Genomic DNA, 25496 nt, shown 5'->3' on the forward strand with positions numbered 1-25496 from the left:
AAGGCATAGAAGAGAGAAAATGAAATAAAGGCCAGTTTGGAAAATCCACTTTGGCAGAAAGTGAAGATAAAGAATTTTCATAACTCTGGCCTACTTGATTTTCCTCCAGGTCTTGCATATTTAGGTTCCCAAATAGAACACATGATAAAACGAAACCCTCTCTATCACATGGCAGATAAACAAAAGGATTCCCAGAGAAACTGGAATTATTTTTTAGAACTTTGCTTATTCTAATGGGCAGGTTTTTGTGAGTAAGAACAACAAGGAAACAAAAGCTTCATTTTTTAGTTAAAAATAGAATCAGAAAACTTAGTGTCAACTGAACAGCAACTCTTCTCAGGCAACCAAATTCTACTCTCTGTTTGACATTTTCATTTTGCCTAATGCTATCACCTTGGGATACATGTATTCCCACTGTTTCTCTTTAGACCATCTGACAATTCCTTTTTTCTTTCTGAAGAAACAATATTGTTTTTCAAAGTACAACCAGGATTAAGCTTCTGGCAACATGGCAAAGTCTAGACAAATGAAATAAAAGCACCATTCTAATAGTTACAATATTTAGGGCCTCATTAGTTGAAAAGAGCAAATGTTACACAAAGGTAACCTATCAAAAAATACAAGCTTTTTTCTTAGAGTAGATTTATAATGGATCTACTGGGAGATGTTCCTAGCATTTAAATTTTGTGTTAAAAGTAGATAATTGTGAGTACCATGGTAGTGGAATAGATTCAGTGCCCATTAATACAAAGAGGGCAAAGTGATCATTAAAACAGTGCTCCATAGAGATGAGAGCAAATACCAGAAGATATGTAGCACATGCCTCTCAGACTTGCTCACATTAAATACATTCATTGGTTTCCATTTGGATCATTTTAAAATGGAACTGTTGCTGTTTTTCTCATATATATAAGAAGTCCTCTTGTATAATAAAACAGAATGATACTAAGCCAGTGAGGCTAGAGATACTTTGTGACCAAATCAGAGAGTGATATTAAAAAAATGTGAAGGGATTAGCCAAAAACCTTATATACTTAACACATAGACACTGACAGCAGTGTGGTGATAGCCAGAGGGAAAGAGGGTTGGGGGATAAGTGGAAGTGGGCAGAGGCAAGGGAAATGGGGACCGAAAGAGACTTTGCTTGGGTGATGGGCTCATGATGCAGTGTGCAGATGATGTTTTGAGTTGTATGCTGAAACCTTTTGTGAAACAATGCCACTCCAATAAATTCAATTTAAAAAAAAATGCTCACAACCCAGAGGCTCATGTAGGCAGAGCCAGCACCAGGCAAAAAGCTTAGTTCCTGCCCTGGCTGTTTTGGCTCAGTGGTTAGAGCGTCCGCCCATGGACTGAAAGGTCCTAGGTTCGATAATGGCCAAGGGCACATACCTTGGTTGCAGACTCATCCCTGGCCCCGGTCAGGGCGAGGGAGGCAACCAATGGATACATCAATGTTTCTCTCTTTCTCTCTGCCACTCTCTCTGAAAAGCAATGGAAAAAATATTGTCGGGTGATAAGCTTAGTTCCTGAATCTCAGCTTCTCTTAGAGCAATTTCTCCCCACACCCATCCCATCACTGTCTTCTGCCCCCTCCTCCCCTTTCTCTCAGAAAAAAATATAAATAAATAAATAAATAAATAAATAAACCTTTCTCTCTCTCTCTCTCTTTCTTTTTTTTTTTTTTTTTAAAGCTACAGATTAATCTGACATGGTTTATTCTTATCCAAAGTACAAAAAAACCCAATCATTACACTTTTTATTTTCAATTCCACTACCTCATGATTCCAAGTGTTTTTGTTTTTTTTATTTCAGCAGCATCTTTTATATCTTACAAAGTATTTCTCAACCTGTTGGGATTGCTAACTTGGAACTCAGACCACTGAAGCAGGACAAAAAATCTGACAAAAACAAAAGCCCCATGCTCTCACTACAGATTGTGTCTCCTGGGACAGACTATTAAAACTATTAGTATTTCAATAACTGGGTATCAGAGAATTCTGAATTTTTAGAGACAGTTTTTCTCCTAATGAAAAGATAGCATTGCACAAAATGGACAGAAATATATAATGAATATATTTTGCAGGGAAATGTGAATTTCTTGAATACAAGCATCAAATAATGAAAAAATTATATGTAGTTATTTTTTCTCCCTAGTTAAGTCTTTTCCGGCTTACCTGTGGTATAACTCCAAAGGCTTTTCTCCACTGTTGCAAAGTTATTGAATCCCAAGACACACCATCTATTTGAATTTCTCCTTCGGTGTTCAACAGTCTCAAAAAAGCTGATAACAAAGTGCTCTTCCCTGATCCAGTTCTTCCCAAGAGGCCCACCTAGAATATAAGTGATGGCATTATTCTTGTGACATACAGGTACGCTACCATAATAGTAATCTGGTATTATACTTCAATAAAAAAAACATAGGAACTGTTTTATATGTGTTTTTTTAAATATATCTTTATTGATTTCAGAGAGGAAGGGAGAGTGAGAGAGAGATAGAAACATCGATCATGAGAGTCATTCATCCGCTGCCTCCTGCACACCCCCGGCTGGGGATGGAGCCAGCAACCCGGGCATGTGCCCTGACCGGGAATTGAACCCCAATCTCCTGGATCCTAGGTCGATGCTCAACCACCGAGCCTCACCCGGTTGGGCAGAATGGTTTATTTTTAAATCACCACTGGGGGAGGATTTTTACTTATTTATTCGAACCTTTTTTGTACTCCCAATTCTGACTGATATTTATCTGGAACTAAATACAGAAACTGGCCATAAGGAATTGGACCCCATAGGCTGGCTTCACTTATCCCTGACCTTCAGTAATAGCAAAAAGGTTGAAAATGCCCATTTTCCATGAAGGAGAAGCAAAGATACAGTGTCTGAATGCACATCATTTCTAAGGGTGGGCTCAAGCCACACACACAGACCTATAGTCTGATCTAGTTACAAACATAAATAGAAGCTTGAAAATTCATGAATATGAAATAGTCCCCATACTTAGATACTGTCCTTTATACATAAGCAAGCATCAAGTTTAGGCCTGACAATAAGACTAAGTTCAGTGAGCTACACATTCCCAGAGAAGGCAGGTTGGACAGTTGTCAAATCAAATTCTTACATCCATACTGACTGACAAGAAGATAATTTTTGGAAGCAAAATCATATTAAAGAAAAGCAAAAACTATTTTTGTTACCTAAGGACCGTAAGAGTATAGTATGGAAGTGAGAACGCCATGCACAGCAAGGGGAGAGCAGGAGCTACAGGAGACTTACAGAGAGCCCACCTCTGTGTTCTGATGTCAGCTCAGACCCAGCACTTGGAGAAATGTGTTTTGAGTGAGATCAAACATTCCTACAGTTATTTAATGAGTAAACAGCCCAACATTTAGTGGCACTGATTAAATGTTCATTTCCTTCCCCTTAACATTAATCTGTGTTTTTGTTTTGTTTCGTTTTTTATCATTTAGCCATTTTTACAGTAGAACTGAGCAAATGGTCTTTTAGAGTAGTGATTTTCACATTACCTGTGGTAAAGGACAGTTATATTTTGTTTTGTTTTTTAGTTTCTAATCCATGGCAAATCAGTACTTTAAAAATCAGATAATAAAAGTGAATTTCTAAGTGCTTATTCTTAATTTTTATACTTATTACAGAAGAGTAACAGTTTGTAAACCAGAATGAGTTCACAGACACAATAAATGCTCTAGAGCATACAACAATCTTTAATAATAATAACAACTTATAAATCACTTACTAGGAACCTGGTAATAAACTAGGCCTTTGGGATAAACTGGTAAACAGTAATGACACAATTGTCTTTCTTTCATAAGAGCTCTATATTGAGGCTTTAAAAAATGTATGGCCTGGCTGGCCATGGCTCAGCAGTTGAGCATCGACCTAGGATCCAGGAGATGGAGGTTTGACTCCCAGTTGGGGCACATGCCCGGGCTGCAGGCTTGATCCCCAGTCGGAGCGTGCAGGAGGCAGCCGATCAATGACAACTCTCTCATCATTGATGTTTCTGTCTCTCTCTCCTTGTCCTTTCCTTGCTCTGAAATCAATAAAGATATATTAAAAAAAAGAAAAGTATGTTCTCCATTTTGATGGCTGCCAGATGGAAGGGGTATTGGGGGATGGGTAAAAAAGGTGAAGGGATTAAGAAGTACAAATTGGTAGTTACAGAACAGTCACAGGGATGTAAAGTACAGCATAGGGAATATAGTCAATAATATCTAATAACTATGTATGGTATCAGATGAGTACTAGATTTATCAGGGTAATTACTTAGTAAGTTGTATAATGTCTAATTGCTAGGTTATACACCTGAAGCTGATTTAATGTTATATGTCAACTGCAATTGAAAAATAAAAAGTTTAAAGTTAAAAAATGTTCGTTCTTTGAGATAACTGCGAAAATCCGATAAATCAAATGCTATACACAAAACTCCTTTGAGGTTCTTCATACAACTAATCACAATCAATAATTATTTATTCTTTTCTTGACTATTGCTTGTGTTACCCCCAAGAATATAAATTCTTCAAGGGCACAGTAGTCTATCTTATTTCCCCTTGAATTCTCAGCACCTGGCGCAATAGTTGGCCCATATAAACTGCTCAATATATACTTCTTTGGATTGACTGAGGGGCAGCCAGATAAAAGGATGAATGGATAGATGGGTAGAGAATGGATGGATGGATGGATGGATGGATGGATGGATGGGAAAAAGAGAAGAAGGGAGGGAAGTAGAGATGGAGGGAAGGAGGGAAGGAAAGGCAGATGAATGAATAAACTTATTTAGTTGATCTAACAAACAAATGGATTTGGGTAATTTGGTCAATTTCTAGGTCAATGGTTAATTTAAAAATCTTATGAAATTTCATGTGCAACTTCCATTTCTGAATCAGTCCATGTTGTACAAGCCCATTCACTATATGTCATGATTATTTGAACACAACAGTGAAGCTTTGTATAAGCAATCTGAATATGCCTTGTATAGGTGAGGTATGGAGGAAGAGAAGAAAAATTCAATAGGAGGAAGTAATTTTCTCTAAAGTCATATCCTAAGAATTTTTGATAAAAAGTGCCTTGAGGTCCAGGCCCCAAATCATTGGTCAGGATTTTAATGACTAGGATAAATGACATGTTCCCTTTCCTTAAAAAGAAAATACTAATTTTTAGAGAATTCAGTATTTATGTTGGGATGACACTAGATTCATAGGCAATTTATTAATCTTTTGTTTAGCTTTAAAATTTTTAGCTATTGCTCTGATTCCTTATATTATTGAACTGTTGGTATTGCAGTATGTTTAACATGTTTTTCATTCAACACCAAGGAATCTTACTGGTGTGTACCTAACAAAGTCTTCTTGTTATTTATATAATTGGCACTTACTAATTTTTTTCCGGGATCTGTTTTGCCAGGCTTATCAGTGACCTGTTGAATAAGCCACAGCACTTCCCGCAAATAAGCTTTTAAGATCTATGCTAATTTCAAGTCAGTGTTTTCTAGTAACTTCAATGCACCTCCTCCCTGAGAATTTTGGATCAAGATAAATCAAACTATTATGTGGAGAGTTAAACAGTGTTAGGTTTGGTGCTAGTTGTAATTGCATTGTACCGTGAATAGAACAGTCTCAGTACCTTCTTTTTAGAGTAACTGAGTCACCATTTTAACACTGCAACAGATTAAAACCTGTTGTAATTATTTTTCATCTCCTAGTAGTCTTCAGAAATGAAGATGCCAAATCAAATAAAATTTCAATCCCCAAATGATAATAACTGCACCTTATATATCTTGACATACCTGTTTAATAATAAAACACAATCCTTAATATAATAAGTTCTTGAGAATATGCTCTTCATAAACTCAGTATTATAAGCTACCGAATGATTCAGCTATTATTTCACAATTGTTTTTAAAAATGTGTTTTTATTAATTGTTAGAGAGAGGAAGGGAGAGGGGGTAGGGGAGAGAGAAACATCAATATGAGAGAGAAACATCAATCAGTTTCCTCTAGTACTCATCCTGACCGGGGACTGAACCCATAACCTAGACATGTGCCATGACCAGAAATCTAACCAGTGACCTTTTGGTGCACAGGACTATGCTCAATTGAGCCACACTGGCCAGTACTCACAGCAATTTTTATCAAGATAGATGCCATGTATATAAAAAATTAAATAAGCATCTAGGTGCTTGTGCTGCTATTATCTGAACCTTTCATATTGCTTTGTTTCTGGCATCTCAGTATTTTGAAGTGACTACAAATAGAGAAGGTAGGTAAGCTCACCCGAAAGAATAGATCTTGAAGTACTATTAAATATTTATGTAATAAGATGACCGTCTAGTACTGTGATATATACAATATGCCATTTGAGGCATTTTGATAAGTTCAGGTTTATCATGAAAGACTGGGCTCCAAGTTAAAATCTGTCTGTATTTTAAGAGGAAAAAGAAAAGGAAAAAAAGAAGAGAGATTCTAGTTGAGGGAAGATGATATGGATATTAAAATTTAGCGAAAAACCCCCAAACAAACAAAAACTATTTGAGATTGAAAAGAAAAATAGATTTTTTAAAGTAAAAGTTGTAAAATATTTGCTACATTTCTTATATATTGAAAATAAAATTTAGATTCCAAGATGTCTGCAGAGTAGGTAGAAGCTACACTCCATGCTCCCAGAGCCAAATCAGATTTACAGCTAAATTATAGAGCAACCAACCTGAATAAATAACCAAATGAAGGCTAGCTGAACTGAAGTATTAGTAACCAAGGATTTACAGAAGAGGCCACAAAGAGACTGGTAAGAATGGCAGAAAAACAGAAAGGGCTAGACCCTACACCTACATGCAGTGCCTGGGAAGCTGGAGAAACATCTCAGCTGAAAAATTCCCTCCCCCCAGGAGTGAGGGGTCTCAACCCCATGCAGGGATTCCCAACCCAGAGCAACAGAGATGGGAAGAGAGCCCACATAGCATCTGGTGGTGAAAAATTAGTGGGGACTCAATCTTGAAGGGAGTATGCTAAAGACCCAGATGTCACCTTCTGAGGGCCAAGCACTCCTACTGTACCAGCACCAGCCTAAGAAGTGCACTGCCCGGTCTTCCAGGTACTGGCAAAAACATCCTGCTGTGCTCGAGTCCTATAGAGGAGTCTGCTGGCTGCACTCAGCAGGGAACTTTGAGGTGCTCTTTTTCTAAAGAAGCTCTTGGTGGAGACTCAGAGAGTGACTGAATGGTATAGCTTTGGAAAAGAGACCATTCTTCCCCACCTCAAGTGCACAGCCAGTGCCCTGCCTCCACCTGTTGAATCACTGGGCTTACCATTCCACTCTGTGGTTCTGCCCTGCTGAATTCACTCACACAGAAAGAGCAGACTGCTATACAGAGCTGGGACTTTCAGAGTGCCTCCCAGGGAAGTTTTTATCTGGGAATCAGATGGGTGGGTGCTGGGTTGTGTGGCTACATTGCAGGGTGGAGGAGAACCATAGAATGTGGGGGTTGGAGTCACTCCTATCTCCCCTGAGAGCTCAAACCTGGCTATCACAGAAAAGGGAAAAAGTGCTCACCTCTTTCCTACAGACTTGCCAGCACCACCCCAAATGGGAGACTGTTTGGATGCGCTCTCCCAAGTCCTGGTGACCCTGACCGGCTTAGTTCAGTTCCACATTGGAAATGGTGTGCTGCTCAGAGCTGAGACATTTGCAGTGTGTCTCCCTCAGAGGATACTGTCTAGGACCAGGATGAAATGCTTGGTGACTCCTGTGGGTTCCACCAGCACCTCCTCCCATGAGAGACTCTTTTGATCTGTCCTTCTGAGACTAGGTGGCTCTGACCTATTGAGTTTTCTCCTGCAGAGAGGATGACTGGCCACACTCAACTTGAACCTGCAGCACGCTCCTCCTGGAGGAGCTAGAGTGTGAGACTCTAGCGTAGGGGCAACTTTCCCCCTCACTGAATGCCTGACCATGTACCATGTAGCCCCCAAGTAGGAAACTCACTAGCCCCATCCCCACTAGCCTCACCCTACCAAGCTCCTGAACTGTGCAAGGGTCTGTGCATTGAGCCAGTCTGGGCCCACACTACAGACTTTCTTCAGAAGGTTCTGGAGGAAGACCAGGTAACCTTTGGGAGAGGATAAGTAGCTGACAGGTACAGGCAAATCTCAGCGAGCCTTGGACCTTTTATAGATTTGCTTCCAGCTCTAAGTTTTATGAGGTTAAATCCTTCTACACGGTTGGCTCCTCCCACACATACCCTGGCTCAGTAGACACAGCCATAAACAGTGAATAGTGTAGTAGTTCCAGACAGGTAGCCCAAGGACAATTACACCCATCTGACATCGAACTATAACTGAATTCACTTAAGTGAACCCAAAACCAACACAACCAGTGGTGGGCTTCAGACCACATCAGAGTTTGGCACAACTAGCCACACAAATGGCACACCCAAAGGGGGATTCCCACAGGCACCAGCCCCTGAACAGTGACTCATTCACTGTGATCAAGGTTTACCCTTAGAGTCAACCAGCCTGAAGGTTTAACTCCAACCACAAAAAGGCCAACAGAATTCAAGACACAACTACAATAGGAGGGTGCACATAACCTACAAGAAACATTCCTAGAGCACCAAGCTCAGGTGATCTGGAAGATTATACCACTGAGATCAACAAGATACCTACATCATAAAGTGATCACCACAAGTTTGGGAGTCATAGAAGATTTACTTAATATACAGAGACACAATAAGGAGACAAAGAAACATGTCTCAAATGAAAGAACTGGAGAAATTCCCCCAAAAAGAATAAAATGAAATGGAAGAACCAAGATACCAGATACAGAGTTTAAAACAATGGTTATAAGGATGCTCAAAAGATCTTGGGTGAAGAATGGATGATCTCAGTGAAAACTTAAATAAAAAGATAATAAGAATTAAAAATGACATAGAGATATACAAAGTGGAATTAAAGATGGCTGCAGAATGAGTGGAAGCTACACTGACACTCTCCCAGGACCAAACTGGAATTACAACTAAATTATAGAAAAACCATCCTGAATAACCAACTGCAACTGAAGATGAGCTGAAGAGCACCCTCATAACCAAGGACCTAAAGTGGAGGCCGCACAGAGTCTGGTAGGAAGTGTGGAGGCACAAGAAGGCTGGCTAGGCTCTCACAGGCAGCAGCTGAAGGCCCAGAGGTATATCTCAGCTGTGGGGGGTTCCCACTGAAGACTCTGGGGCCTAAACCCCAGGCTGGGCTTCCCAGCCAAGAGTACAACTGAGAAAGGTGCCCACATAACATCTGGTGTGAAAAGCAGGTGGGTTTCTTTCTGTAAGGAAGAGGTGGCTGGAAATGAAGGCATCCTCTTAAAGAGCCAATACAAAAAGTTTCATGAGAAGCCAATCACCTTGGGCTAGAGCATAGGGAGGGCAGAGTGGACTGGAGCTGTGTGAGGGGAACCTAGGGTTGTAGGCTCTGGAGAAAGAGCTCAGAGGGTACCCCTCTGAATTACTGTACTGAGTCATTCCCCCATACTGAAGAGGACTTTTTTCATAGGCAGCTTTTGCCTGAGGGAGAAGAAATAACCCCACCCTGTTAGAAAACCTCTAGCCCTACCCTGTGCAGTTTCTACAGCCTGAGGCTCTTTACCAGAACCAGATTAATCAGCCTGTAGGCAGAGGCATAACTCAGAGTGCTTTAAGTCTTTGCTTGATCTGCCTCTGGACCTGGCAATCGAACAACAGACTTTGGTGTGCATCTCAGTCCTGTCCAAACACACCCTGCCCCAACAGAGGGGAACTAAAGCTGAGGGTTGTTGATAGCTCCAAAAAGGGTACTCAAGGCCAGTCACAAATAGCCTCTGATATTGGCCTGCACCAGAGACTTCCAAAAAGACTGAGAGTCCTAGGAGGCCCACCTAATACATAAAAACAAACCCAAACAGGCAGCTGAAATGGGAAGACAAAAAAAACAAGCTCCAAATGAAAGAACAAGAGAAGTCTCCAGAAAAAGAGCTAAATAAAATGGAGATAAGCAATCTCTCAGATATAGAGTTCAGAATACTGATTGTAAGGATGCTCAATAGTATGAAAAAAGATATGGAAACTATGAAGGAAATTAAGAATGACATAGCAGAAATAAAGAATACATTAGAAAGAATAAACAGCAGACTAGAGGAAGCTGAGGATCAGATCAGTGAAATAGAAGACAGGGTAGAAAAAAATCACTCAATCAGAGATCAAAAAAGAGAGAACAATTCAAAAACAGGAGGACTGTCTAAGGGAGTTGTGGGACAACATGAAATGTTACAATATTCACTTCATAGGATTGCCAGAGGAGGTCGAAAGTAAGCAAGAGTTAGAGAACCTGTTTGAAGAAATAATGGCAGAAAACTTCCCTAACCTGGTCAAGAACAAAGTCACACAAGTTCAGGAGGCACAGAGGCTCTCAAGCAAGAAGAATCCAAAGAGGCCCATGCCCAGACACATCATAATTAAAATGCCAAGAATTCAAGACAAAGAGAGAATCTTAAAGGCAGCAAGAGAAAAGCAACCTGTTACCTACAAAGGAGCTCCCATTAGGCTGTCCACTGATTTCTCATCAGAAACTCCACAGGTCAGAAGGGAATAGCATGAAGTATTCAAGGTAATGAAAAACAAGGATATGAAACCAAAACTACTCTATCCAGAGAGGCTATCATTCAAAATAGATGGTGAAATAAAGAGCTTCCCAGACAAAAAAGGCTAAAAGAGTTTATCACCAGACCAGCACTGCAATTAGAAGTAGAAATAGAAGCTGTAATTAGAAGTAGAAATAGAAGCATTGCAAGAAATGTTAAAGGGACTTATGTAATAATAAAAAGAAATAGAAAAAGAAATATAGGCATAAAGAATTAAAATGGCAATAAATAAGGACCTATCAATAATAACCTTAAGGACTTTAAAGGAGAGATCAACAGCAATACAGTTATAGTCAGGAACTTTAACACTCCACTGACTTCACTGGACAGATCTTCCAGACAAAAAGTTAACACAGAAACAGTGACTCCAAATGGCTCACTAGATCAAATGGATTTAATTGATATTTACAGAACTTTTCTCCCCAAAGCTGCATAATATACATTCCTCTCAAGGGTGCATGGATCATGCTCAAAGACAGACCACATGTTAGGATACAAAGCAAGTCTCTACATGCACAAGAAGATTGAAATCATATCAAGCATCTCAGATCACAATGGCATGAAATTAGAAATAACTACAGCAAAAACACTCAAAAACGTTCAAACACATGGAGGCTAAATAGCATGTTATTAAACAATGAATGGGTTACCAATAGGATCAATAAAGAAATAAAAAACTTCCTGGAAACAAATAAAAATAAACACACAACACCACCAAATCTATGGGACACAGTGAAAATAGTCCTAAGATGGAAGTTTATAACATTACAGGCCTACTTCAAAAAGCAAGAAAAGTTTGTAGTAAACTATCTCACCTTATAACTTAAAGAATTAGAAAACTTCCCTGTGAAGCCATCTGGACAAGGGCTTTTGTTTGCTGGGAGGTTTTTTTTGTTTGTTTTTTCTTGCTGCCTCCATTTCATCAGTTGTTATTAGCCTATTCAGGTTTTCTGATTCTTCCTGAATCAGTTTTACATGATCTCACTCATAACAAACAAAATTGACTGAAGAACAAAATAGATCCAGAGACACAGAAGTATGGAACAGACTGATGAATCTCAGTGGAAAGGCAGGGGTGGGAGAGTGGGTGGGAGAGATTAATCAAAGAACTTATATGCATGTATGCATAACCCATGGACACAGACAATAGTGTGGTGAAGGCCTGGGGGGGGGGCAGGGAGGGGATGTAGGGTGTAGGGGATCAATGGGGAAAAAGAGAGGGATATCAGTAATACTTTCAATAATAAAGATAATTTTTTAAAAAATGACATCAAAGCCATAAAAATGAACCAGTTGTAAACAAAGAATACAATATCTAAAATGAAGAATATACTAGAAGAAATCAACAGCAGGTCAAATGAAGTAGAGGATCAAATAAGTGATTTAAAGGACAAGATAATAGCAAGCATGCAAGCAGAGCATTAAAATAGAGAATTGAAACAAATGAGGAAAGTCTAAAAAACCTCTGGGACATCAAACATGATAATATTTGCATCATAGGGGGAAACCAGAAGAAGAAGAGAGTGAGCAAAAAACCATAGAAACTATTTGGAAAAATTATGGCTGTAAAATCCCCTAATGTAGTGAAGGAAAAAGTCAAACAAGAATAAGAAACACAGAGATTTCCAATAAAGATGAACACAAAGAGACCCACACCAAGACACATTGTAATTAAAAGGACGATGGTTAAAGAAAAGAAGAGAATCTTAAATGCAGCAAGAAAAAGAGTTAATTAAATACAAGGGAGTTCCCACAGGGCTGTCAGCTGATTTCTCAACAGAAACACTTCAGGTGAGAAGAGATTGGCATGAAATATTCAAAGTGATGAAGAGCAGAGACCAAGACTACTCTATCCAGCAAGAATCTCATTTAAAATTGAATGCAAAATAAAAAGCTTCTCAAAGAAAAGTTAAAGGAGTTCATTACCACCAAACCAGTATTGCAATAAATATTAAAGGGACTGCTTTAAGAAGAATTAGAGAGAGGAACAAAGGTATAAAGAATAAAATAGTTTTTATCCATTTTGAGTTTATTCTTCTATCTGGTGTAAGTTGATCAAATTTCATTTTTTTGTATGTAGTTGTCCAATTTTCCTAACACCATTTATTGAAGAGACTGTCTTCATTCCATTGTATGTTCTTCTCTCCTTTGTCAAATATTAATTGAGTATAATGGCTTAGGTCAATTTCTGGGTACTCTGTTCTGCTACATTGATCTATATGCCTGTTCTTGTGCCAGTACCAGTCTGTTTTGATTACAATGGCTTCATAGTATAATTTGATATCTGGTGTTGTGACCACTCCTACTTTGTTCTTCTTTCTCAAGAATGATGTCATTCAGCGTCTTTTCCAGTTACATATAAATTTTTGGAGTATTTGTTCTAGTTCTGTGAAATGTGCCATTGGTATTTTAATGGGGATTCCATTGAATCTATAGATTGCTTTGAGCAGTATCGTCATTTTAATGATGTTAATTCTTACAGTCCATGATTGCAGAATATTCCTCTATTTGTTTGTATCTTCCTCTATTTTTTTAACATTCTGTAGATTTCTGAGTGCAGGTCTTTTACCTCCTTGCTTTAGTTAATTTGAACGTATCTTATTTCTTGTTGTTGCAGTGGTAAATGGGATTCTTTTTAAGTTTCTCTTTCTGAGAGTTCATTATTGGTGTATAAAAATGCCATCAATTTCTGGATGTTGAAAAGGGAACCCGACTGCACTATTGGTGGGAATGCGGACTGGTGCAGCCACTATGGAAAATAGTATGGAGTTTCTTCCAAAAATTAAAAATAGAACTGCCTTTTGACCCAGTGATCCCAGTTCTAGGAATATATCCTAAGAATCCTGAAACACCAATCAGAAAAAGTATATGCACCACTATGTTCATAGCAGTGCTATTTACAATAGCTAAGATCTGGAAACAGCCCAAGTGCTCATCAGTAGATGAGTGGATAAAAAAGATGTGGTACATTTACACCATGGAATACTATGCAGCTGTAAAAAAGAAAGATCAGCATGGAGGGACCTGAAGAGTATTATGCTAAGTGAAAGAAGCCAGTCAGAGAAAGGCAGGTATCACATGATCTCACTCATATGTGGAATCAAATGAACAAAATGAAGTGATGAACAAAAAAGATCCAGAGACACTGAAGCATGCAGCAGACTGACAAATTTTGGAGGGAAGGGAGGCATGGGAAGAGATTAACCAAAAAACGTAAATGCATATATGCATAACCCATGGACAGACAATAGTGCAGAAGCAGGGTGGAGAGGGTCAATGAGGGGAAAAGGAGGGACATCTGTAATACATTCAACAATAAAGAAAAAATTTTTTAAAGCATAAAACGGCAACAAATAAGTACCTGTTAATAATAACCTTAAATGTAAATGGATTAAATACTCCAGTCCAGAGACATAAGGTAGCTGAATGGATAACATGACCCATACATATGCTGTCTACAAGAAACACATCTCAGAACAAAAGATACATACAAAGTGGAGGGATGGGAAAAAAAACTTTATGCAAATGGAAACTAAAAAAAAGCTGGGGCAACAACAGTTATGTCAAATAAACATATTCAAACAAAGGCCATTACAAAAGACAAAGACAGTCAGTACATAATACTAAAGGGATCAATATAAGAGGATATAACCTTTGTAAACATATATGCATTCAACATAGGAGCACCTAAATACATAAAGAAAATCTTGGTGGACATTAAGGGAGAGATTTTCAGCAATACAGTCATAATAGGGGATTTTAACACTCCACTGACCTCAATGGATAAGTCTTCCCAAAAAAAAGAAATTAACAAGACAAGAATTTTCTTAAATGACACTCAGGATCAGATGGATTTAATTAATGTTTATAGAACATTTTATTCCAAAGCAGAAGAATATACATTCTTCTCAAATACACATGTGACATTCTCAATTTTAGACCACATCTTAGGACACAAAATAAGTCCTAATATATTCAAGAATATTGAGATCATATCAAGCATCTTCTCTGAACACAATGCTATGAAACTAGAAATCAATTATAATAATAAAAAAAATAAACTGAAAAAATTAAAACACATGTAGGCTAAATAACATATTAAACCTTGAATGAGTTAACAGTGAGATCAAGAAGCCAAGAGCAATAAAAATCTCAAATGAACAATCTAACCCTACACCTAAAAGAACTACAAAAACAACAAGTAACAAAGTCCAGAGTAAGTAGAAGAAGAAAAATAAAAAATAGAGTGGGAAAAAATGACTTAAAGACTAAGAAAATAAAAAGGAAAAAAAAAATCAATGAAACCAAGGCTTGTTCTTTGAAGAAATATACAAGATTGAAGAATCTTTCACCAGACTCACCAAGAAAAAAAAGAGAGAGGACCCAAATAAATAAAATCAGAAATGAAAGAGAAAAATAACTACTAATACCACAGAAATACAAAGGATTGTAAGGAAATACAATGAACAACTATATGCCAACAAATTGGATGACCTGGGTAAAATAAATAAATTCCTAGAAACATACAATCTTTTGAAACTAGATCAGAAAAAAATCAGAGAACTTTAATAGACCAATTACAATTAATGAAAGTGAAGCAGTAATCAAAAAATGACCAGCAAACAAAAGTCCTGGGCTATATGATTTCACAGGTGAATTTTATCAAATACTTATGGAGGCCCTGGCCAGTGTGGCTCAGTTGCTTATCACTGCATGCACCAAGAGCATGTGAGTTTGACTCCTGGTCAGGGCTAATGCCCAGGTTGTGGGCTCAATCCCCAGTGGTGGGCTTGCAGAAGGCAGCCAATCAATGTTTCCCTCTCTCATTGATGCTTCTCTCTCTTTCTCCTTCTACCTTTCTGTCTCTAAAATCAATAAAAACATATTTTAAAAAACATTCATGGAATGTTTTTAACTTAACATATGAAAAAATGCCCAATGTCACTAATCATCAGAAAAATTCATATTAAAACTACAATATCACCTTATGCCTGTGACAATAGCTATCATTAATAAATCAACAAACATCAAGTGCTGGTGAGGATGTGGAGAAAAGAGAACTCTCATGCATTGTTGATGAGAATGCAGAGTGGTGCAGCCACTGTGGAAAATAGTAGAGAATTTCCTCAAAAATAAAATATGGAACTGCCTTTTGACCCAGCAATACCACTTCTGGTAATATATATGAAGAAACCTGAAACACTACTTTGAAAGAATGTATGTACTCCTATGTTCATTGCAGCATTATTTACAGTAGCCAAGATCCTTCTCAAACTATACCAAAAAATCCAACAGGAGGGAAGGCTCTCAAGCTCTTTCTATGAAGCCAGAATTATCCTAACTCCAAAATCAGATAAAGACACTATAAGGAAAGAAAATTGTAGGCCAATATTCCTGATGAACATAGATACTAAAATTCACAATAAAATATTAACAAGCTGGATCCAGCAATACATTAAAGGATCATACAGAATGATCAAGTGGGATTTATTCTGGGGATGCAAGGTTGGTACAATATTTGCAAATAAATAAATATGATACATCTCATAAACAAAATGAAGGATTAAAATCACATGATCATATTAATAGGTACAGGAAAAGTATGTGATAAAATCCGGACCCATTTATGATAAAAACCCTAAGTAAAGTGGGAATAGAGGGATCATACCTCAACATAATAAAGGCTATATGTGACAAAACCCAGAGCCAACATCATATTCAATGAACAAAAACTAAAAGCATTTACTTTAAGATCAGGAACAAGACAGGGACACCCACTTTCACCACTATTATTCAACAGTCTAGAGGCACTAGCCACGGCAATCAGACAAGAAGAAGAAATGAAAGGCATCCAAATTGGAAAGGAAGAAGTAAAACTGTCATTATTTGCAGACAACATAATATTATTGTATGTAGAAAACTCTAAAAGACTCCACCAAAAAAATATTAGATCTAATAAATAAATTCAGCAAAGTATCAGCATACAAAATTAATATTCTGAAATTGGTTGCATTTTTATACACCTATCAGAAAAAGAAATTAAGAAGACAATCCCATTTACCACTGCAACAACAACAAAAATAAGATACCTAGGAATAAACTTAACCAATGAGGTAAAAGACCTGTACTCTGAAAATTATGACTGAAGATACAAATAAATGGAAGCATATACCATGTTCATGGGTAGAAATGAATTAACATCATTAAAATGTCCATACTACCCAAAGCAATCTACAGAGTCCATGCAATTCCTATTAAAATACCAATAGCACATCTCACAGAACTAGAAACAAATATTCCAAGTATTTATATGGAACCAAAGAAGACCTTGAATAGCCTCAGCAATGTGAGAAATCTTGAGAAAGAAAAACAAGGTTATAGGTATCATACTACCTAATATCAAACTATATTACGAGGTATAGTAACCCAAAAAGCCTGGTACTGGCACAAGAATAGGCATATGAACAATAGAACAGAATAGAGTCCACAGAAATAAACCCAAGCCTTTATTAATATTTGACAAAGGAAGCAAGAACATACAATGAGGTAAGGGCAGTCTCTTCAATGAGTGGCGTTGGGAAAATTCGACAGATACATGCAAAAAAATTAAATTAGACTTACACTACCACCAACTTACACTGCACACCAGAATAAACTCAAAATGAATTAAATACTTAAATGTAAGTTTCAAAATCAGAAAAATTCTCAAAGAAAACATATGCAATAAAATTTCAGACATTTCTCGTAGCAACCTTTTTTGCAGATAAATATCTTCAGGCAAAAGAAACAAGAGAAAAAGTAAACAAATGGGACTACATTCAACTAATAAGTTTTTGCACAGCAAAGAATACCATCAACAAAATGAAAAGAGAACCCACCGAATGGGAAAACATATTAGCCAATGATACATCTGGTAAGGGGTTAATTTCCAAAATATATGACCTTATACTACTGAACACCAAGAAGACCAACAACCCAATTAAAGAAATGGGGAAAGAACCTGAATAGACAATTTTCTAAAGTGGACATACAGATGGCCAACAGACATATGAAAAAATGCTCAGCATCACTAATCATCAGAAAGATGCAAATTAAAACCACAATGAGATATCACCTCACACTTGTCACAATGACTGTCATCAATAAATCACGATTTATTGATGCTGGCAAGGAAGTGGAGAAAAGAGAACCCTTGTGCACTATTGATTAGAATGCAGACTGGTGCAGCCACTGTGGAAAACAGTATGGAATTTCCTCAAAAAATGAAAAATAGAACTGCCTTATGACCCACAATCCCACTTTTGGAAATATATCTGCAGAAACCCAAAACACTAATTTGAAAGAATGAATATACCCCTATGTTCACTGAAGTGTTATTTATAATATCCAAGATCTGGAAACAGCCCAAGTGCCCATCAGTAGATGACTGGATTAAAAAGTTGTGGTATATTCACACAATCAAATTACTACTTGGCTGTAAAACATATACATATGGAAATCTTGCCTTTGTGACAGCATGGATGGACTTATTATGCTAAGCAAAATAAGGCAATCAGAGAAAGACAAATACCATATGATCTCATATGTGGAATCAAACGAACAAAATAAATGAACAAAATAGAAACAGAGGCATGGATACATGGAACAGACTGACAGCTGTAAGAAGGGATGGGGCTGGGGGACTGGGTGAAAGAAGATAATGGGATTAAGGGGGAAAACCCACGTGTGTGTGTGTGTGTGTGTGTGTGTGTATCATATAGGCACAGGCAACAGGGTGGTGATAGATAGAAAGAGGGGGTGGGTGGTAGGCAGAGGTGGAAAAAGGAAAGGAAAATGGGGACAGTAAGGGACTTTGTTTTTGGTGATAGGTGCATGATGCAGTGTGCAGATGTTTTGTTGAGTTGTATACTTGAAACCTGTATGATTTTTGTGAACCAATGTCACCCTAATGATCTCAATAAAAAAATTTTTTTAAATAAAGTAAAATTTAACATGCTGTTTCTTTGAACCAGATGCCTAAATTAAGAGCAAAGAAATTAATAGGATATCTTTTCCCTAAAGTAATTGCTATGGACATATTCTTTTAATATGAAGACTAAATAATTTTTATGAAGAAAATGTTGATTTTTTTTCATCTTTTCACCATGGTAAGGGCTGAATGTTTGAGTCTCCCCCCAAATTGATATGTTGAAATTCTAATCCTCAATGTGATAGAATTAGGAGGTCAGACCTTTGAGAGGTGTTTAGGTCCTGAGAGTGGAGCCCTTATAAATGAGTCTGTTGTCCTTATTAAGAGTTCCCAGAGAAGTCCTCAGCTATTTCTATGTGAGATTATAGTGAGAAGGTAGACCTCTGTGAAGAAATGGGTTCTCATCACACATAAAATCTGCTGGTACCATGACATTAGACTTCCCAGTTTCCAGAATTGTGAGAAATACATTTCTGTTGTTTATAAGCCACCTAGCCTATGATAGATTGTTATAGCAGTCTGAAAAAAAACACACAGAAATACCATATAACCAAGAACACTGAAATCCATTAAAATTAAACAAGAAATGCTCATGTAAGTTCTTTTCAAAAAATGTTTTCAAGAAGATGAATCTTACTACAATTGAGCTTGCAGGATTTCTGGATAATCAAAATAGTAACTAAATTTAAATCTCCTTAATCCTGCATGCAAGAAGTATGTTGAGGTATCTTGTTATAGTTTGAAAAATGTTACTATAGGTTTTAAGGGCAAGGCAGTAGAAATGACATTCTTAAGAGAGCTGCTCAGAATAACATTTTGAGAATCAATTCCTACTCTAATCAATAATATGACCTAGAAGTATGAATAAGTCATTCATTGATTCACTCATTTAACATATAGTAAGCTTGTCAAAAGGGTAAAAAGATTAAAAACAAGACTTTCAGTTTTTGGTCTGGCAAACTTGGATGTCATCACCTCATCATAACCAGTAAAAGCTGAGTAAACTGAAAAATCAAAATGCTTCTTAGATCTGTCAGAGAATGACGGGGCAGACCACTACCACCAAAATGAAGAGACAAACTGGTGGATACAGAGAATCACAAGTTCTTGGAGCAGAAACCCATGACTAGAAACCTCTACAGAAATCAGAAGCAGGGAAGGAAATCCTAAACTGTAACTGACAAATTGTTGGAGGTTCAATGTGGACAAATCTAAAGAGTAAAAAACTACAAGGAGACAATTTATAGTGGGGGGTGAGGGGTGGGTGGCAACACTTTTGTGAGTATTACTTCCAGGAGCCCAACCCAGTTCACCATTTCTCAATGAAGAACACAGAAAAATTGCCTCATGTATCCAGCAAAGGGTGGGGAAAAGCAACAATTTTGCAATATTCCAGAGCATTTTGTTCTTCTTAACAAGGAAGGACTCCCTCAAGAGCCTATTTTATCAGAGCTTAACCTACTGAGGGTTTTATTAGACTCTAACTGATTTAAGGAAGGAAAACACTCAACTCTTGCCCACACTAGCCATCCTGTTACTATCCCCCAAACCTTATGCCACTAAAGACAATTATCAGAGTTGCTTTATCCAGTACATTGTGTCCACCTTTCAACAAAAATTTATAATGCATTCTCAAAGCAAAAAATACAGTTGGAAGAGACTGAGTAAGCTTCAGATATGCCAGAAATGCTGGAATTATCAGCCTAAGAATTTAAAACAACTATGAATAATATGCTAAGGGATCTAATGTAAAACATAAGAACAGGAGGCTAATATAAGCAGAAAGATGGAAATTATAATAAAGAATGAAAAATAAATGCAAGAAATTTAAGACAAACCAATCTTCATAGTAATGAAGAATGTCTTTAATGGGTTCATAAGTAGATGGAACATAGCTGAGAAAAGAATCTCTGAGCTTGAAGAAACCTCCAAACTAAAAAGCAAAGAGAAAAAAGACTGGGGAAAAAATTAAACCAAACCAAATAAACAGATATCTAAGAACTATGGGATAACACAAAGGGTATAAGATACCTGCAATAGGAATACCAGAAGGAGAAGAAATAGAGCAAGACATGAAAAAAATGTTTGAAGAAATAATAACTGAGAACTTCCTCAAATTAACGTCAAAAACTAAACCACCAGTCCAAGAAGCTCAGAGACCACCAGCAAAAACCTACATGTAGGCATATCACATTTAAACTACAGAAAATTGAAGAGAAGGGAAAAATCTTGAAAGACGCCAGGGGGAAAAATACCTTACTTATAGAGGAATAAAGATAAGAATTAAATCCAACCACTCTTCAGAAAACATGAAAGCAAAATGAGAGTGGAGTGAAATATTTAGTGTTGAGAGATCAAAACCACCAGACTAGAATTCTGTAACTTGTGAAATTATCCTTTAAAAGTAAAGAAATAAAAACTTTCTCAAACAAATATGAGGGAGTTTGATGCCAGTATACTAGCTTTGCAAAAAATGTTTCAAAAAGTTCTTTAGAGAGAAAGAAAAGTATATGTCAGAAACTCACATCTACATAAAGAAATGAAAAGCATCAGAGAATAATTAACTGAAGGTAAAATTTAAAAATTATTCTTATTATTCTTAATTGATCTAAATTGATCTAAGAGATAACAGTGTGTTTAAATAATAGTAACAATGTATTCAATTATGTATGTTTATATATATGCTTCTGTATAAGTGTAATTAATGACAGCAACATTACAAAGGACAAGAGGGGGGAATTGGATATATTTTGTTATAATAACATACTTGCACTAACTGTGAAGTACTATAGTGTTCTTTAAAGATGATATAAATTAGTTGTGAATGTATATTGCAAATTCTAGGTGAAACAAAATTTTTTTAAGTAAATATAACTGATATAAGGAGAGAAAATAGAATCATAAAAAGCTATATTAATGCCACAAAAGTGAGAAAAGTACATATAGATTAAAAGTATGGGATGGAGAAAGATATATCGTGCTAACACTAATCAAAGAAAGCTGAAGCAGCTAAGTTAATTTCACACAGAGCAGACATCAGAGCAAGAGAAATAATCAGAGATAAAGAGGGTTACTACATAATAAAAAAGGGCTCAATACGCCAAGTAGGCATAATATTCCTTAATGTGTATGTGCCTAACAACACAGTGTCAAAATACATGAGGCAAAAACTGATAGAACTGCAAAGAGGAATAGATGAATCCACTATTACAGTTAGAGACATCAATACTCCTTTATCAAAAGTGGACAGATACAAAAGTCAGAACATCAGTAAGGACATAGTTGAACTCAACAGAATCATCAATCAACTGAATATAAATGACATGTATACACTACTTCTTCCAACAGCAGCAAAGTACACATTATTCTCAATCTCACATGGAACAATCACCAAAATAGATCACATTATGGGCCATAAAACATACCTTAACCAGTTAAGAGTAGAAATCTTACAATGTCTGCTCTCAGACCACAAAAGATTTTAAACTAGAAAATAATAACAAAAAGATAGCTGGAATATCCTCCAAATATTTGGAGATTAAACAACACATGGGTCAAAGAGGAAAACTCAAGAAAAATTTTTAATATTTCAAACAAATAAAAACTAAAATATAATTTTTCAAAATTTGTGGCATGCAGCAAAAACAGTACAGAGGGAAATTTATAGCATTAAATGTATACATTAGAAAAAAAGAAGTATCTAAAATAAACAATCTAATCTGTCTCAGAGAACTAGAAAATGGTGAGCAAATGAAATCTAAAGGGGGAAGAAAAATAATAAAAATTAGAGCAGAATCAACAAATTTAATTGAAAACATGAAATCATTAGAGAAAAATCAATAAAAACAAAAGTTGATGCATTGATAAAAATCAATAAAAATGAGAGAAGTTTCTAGTCAGGTTGACTAAGAAAACAAGAAAGATTGCCACAAATTACTAATATAAAAAATAAAAGAGGGAACATAATTATATATCTCATGGTTAAAAGAATAACAAAGGAATATTATGAACAACTTTATGCCCACTATTTTGATAATCTAGATGAAATGGACCAATTCCTTGAAAAACACAATCTGCCAAACTCACACAAGAAGAAAGAGACAATCTGTATAGGCATATATCTTTTAAATAAATTGAATCAATAATTAATATTCCTCCAATTCAGAAATCAGTAGGTCCAGATAGATTCACTGGTGAATTCTACCAAGCAGTTAAAGTAGAGTTTCTACCAATTTGCTATAATCTCTTCCAGAAGATAGAAGCAGAGGGAATTCTTCCTAACTAACTCATTCTATGAGGCCAGCATTAACATAATACCAAAACTAGTCAGACATTATAGACCAATATTTCTCATAAACATAGATCTAAAAATCTTCAACAATATATTAGCAAATCAAATCCAACAATGTTTAAAGAGGATTATATACCATGACCAAGTGGGATTTATCTCAGATATGTAAGGTTGATTCAAAACTTGAAAGTCAATTAATTTAATTCATCACATCAATGGGACAGATAAAATCACATGATCATATCAATAGATGCAAAAATTTATTTGACAGAATCCAAAGCCAATTCCTGATAAAAACTCTCAGTAAACTAGAATTAAAAAGGAACTTCCTCAACTTGATAAAGACATCTATAAAATCCCCATAACTAACATAGGTAAGGCTGAGAAAGTCAAAGTTTTCTTGCTAACATCAGGAATAGAGCAAGGCTTTCCTCTTTCATCACTCCTTTTCAACATTATACAGAAAGTCCTAGATAATGAAATACGATAAGAAAAGGAAATGAAAGGCATATAAATTGGGAAGGAAAAACTATAGGAATCTTTATTCACATGACATTATCATTTATGTAAAACCCTGAAGGATAATCATAAAACTCCTGGAAATTAGTGATAATGGCAAATTTGCAGGACACAAAATTAATATACAAAAGTCAGTTGCTTTCTATATACAAGCAATGAATGAGTGGAATTTGAAATTAAAAACACATTACCATTTATATTAGCATACTCCCAAATGAAATACTGAGGTATAAATCTAAGAAAATATACACAAGATCTAGATGAGGAAAACTACAAAACTCTGATGAATGAAATCAAAGAAAAATTAAATAAATGGAGTGATATTCCATGTTCACTGATAGGGAGACTCAATATTATCAAAATGCACGATCTTCCCAACTTTATAGAGTTAATGCCATCCCAATCAAAATCCCAGAAAGTTATTTTGTGGATCTAATAAACTGATTCTAAAATTTATATAGAGATGCAGAAGACCCTGAATAGTCAACACAACATTGAAGGATCAGAACAAAGTCAAAGAACTGACACTAGTCAACTTCCATGACTTTGGCTTGTCATTGACTTAAAAGACTAAGGCTGTATAACATGAACACTTACAGTTTCCGACTCTTTGCTAAATGGTTCTTTTTAACTTCACTTCTCTTTAACTTCACTTATCTTCTTTCCTCCTGTCTTCAACCAAAACATGCTTCTCTACAGTGCAAAGGCAAATCCCTCCATGTAGCCATCCTCTTAGACAGGTGTTCTTACTTTCTCTTTTCCACCACCAACACTGGTGCTCTACATAGCTTCTCACTTCAGTACTCACCCCTTTGATAACCTTTCGCAGTTGAACTTCTATACTCACTCCTCTATACCAAATGACTCTTTTAAATAAGGGTTCTCACCCTTGGACAGGCATGCACCAGCACTACCTGGAAGGTGTGACAGAGCAAGACCACAGTCCCCACCCCCAGAGTTTTTTATTCAGTAGGGCTGGGTGCAGCTCAATAATATGCATTTCTCACAAGTTCTCAAGTGATGCAGAGTCGGTACAGGCACCACACTTTGAGAACCACTACTCTTGACGATGATAAAAGACCACCTAGTAGGAAAACGGATTAGGATTTTCTGAGTCATCAAACTCCTTCATTGCTTTGGTGCTCAAGATTCATAACCTCCATCATCTTGCTCCAATCTGGTTTCCCATCTCATCCTTTATGCATCCCCACACCTGACTGAAATAGTAATTGTTTTCTGTCATCCTTCATGTCTTGTGATATTCTCTCTGCTTATAGTACTCTTCTTCACCCACCTCTGCTTGTTAAAATACACAAATCAAGCCTGTCTCATTCTAATGCCACTTCTGTGGAAAATTTTCCTGAATAGGCCAACTACCAGCCAACTGATGCTAACTGCTTCCTCCTCTGTATTATCTTAGCATTTTACTCATTACTCAAGGATATAACAAAGGTCTTTTGGGAGCCTAAAGCTTATGTAATTTGGAGGGGGAATTTTCTTTAAGAATAAAGATTATAAATGCAAAATTAGGCATGGGGCCTTGGAAGGGGCTCAGGCAAGTGAAGTTCTCTGACACTTACAACTTAAGCTTTGTTAGTTTCACAATAAATCTGCCTCAGTCCTTACTGGACCTCATACTTCTTTTAGATTGTCATCTTTTGGGACAAATTCATTCTCTCTCTCTCTCAGGACAAATTTGTTCTCCCTCTCTCTCTTTTTCTCTCTCTCTTCCTCTCTCTCTTTCTCCCCTATCCCCATCTCCTTATTCTACTCCTTCTTTTTCTTCTTTTAAGAGAAGCAGTGGCAACTTGTGTTAAAAACAAAACAAAAACTTTCAAGCCAGATAGACCTGGATTTAAGATCCCTGCTACCTCAGTCACTTAATTGAACTTCAGTTTCTTCCATTGTGCACAAAAAGGGTAACAATATCTACCTTTTGAGTTATAATAAGATCAAATGTGATAGCAAATAAAGATCTTTAAACAGTGATTAGGGCATGATAAGCACCCAATAAACATTAGTTTCTCCCTTTGGATGGCA

At 36.6% G+C, this 25496-nt stretch overlaps 1 protein-coding gene across 1 annotated transcript in view; it reads right to left on the bottom strand.

Annotated features, from left to right (window-relative positions):
* CFTR (CF transmembrane conductance regulator) overlaps positions 1–25496 on the bottom strand; it is a 226552-nt gene that overhangs the window by 37156 nt on the left and 163900 nt on the right. The window contains exon 23 of the mRNA XM_081147741.1: positions 2178–2333. Within this exon, the coding sequence (XP_081003867.1) occupies positions 2178–2333 (156 nt within the window). The remainder of the gene's footprint in view (positions 1–2177; positions 2334–25496) is intronic.

Source organism: Miniopterus schreibersii (genome assembly GCF_964146895.1).
Source record: "Miniopterus schreibersii genome assembly, chromosome: 9".
Classification (NCBI taxonomy): domain Eukaryota; kingdom Metazoa; phylum Chordata; class Mammalia; order Chiroptera; family Miniopteridae; genus Miniopterus; species Miniopterus schreibersii.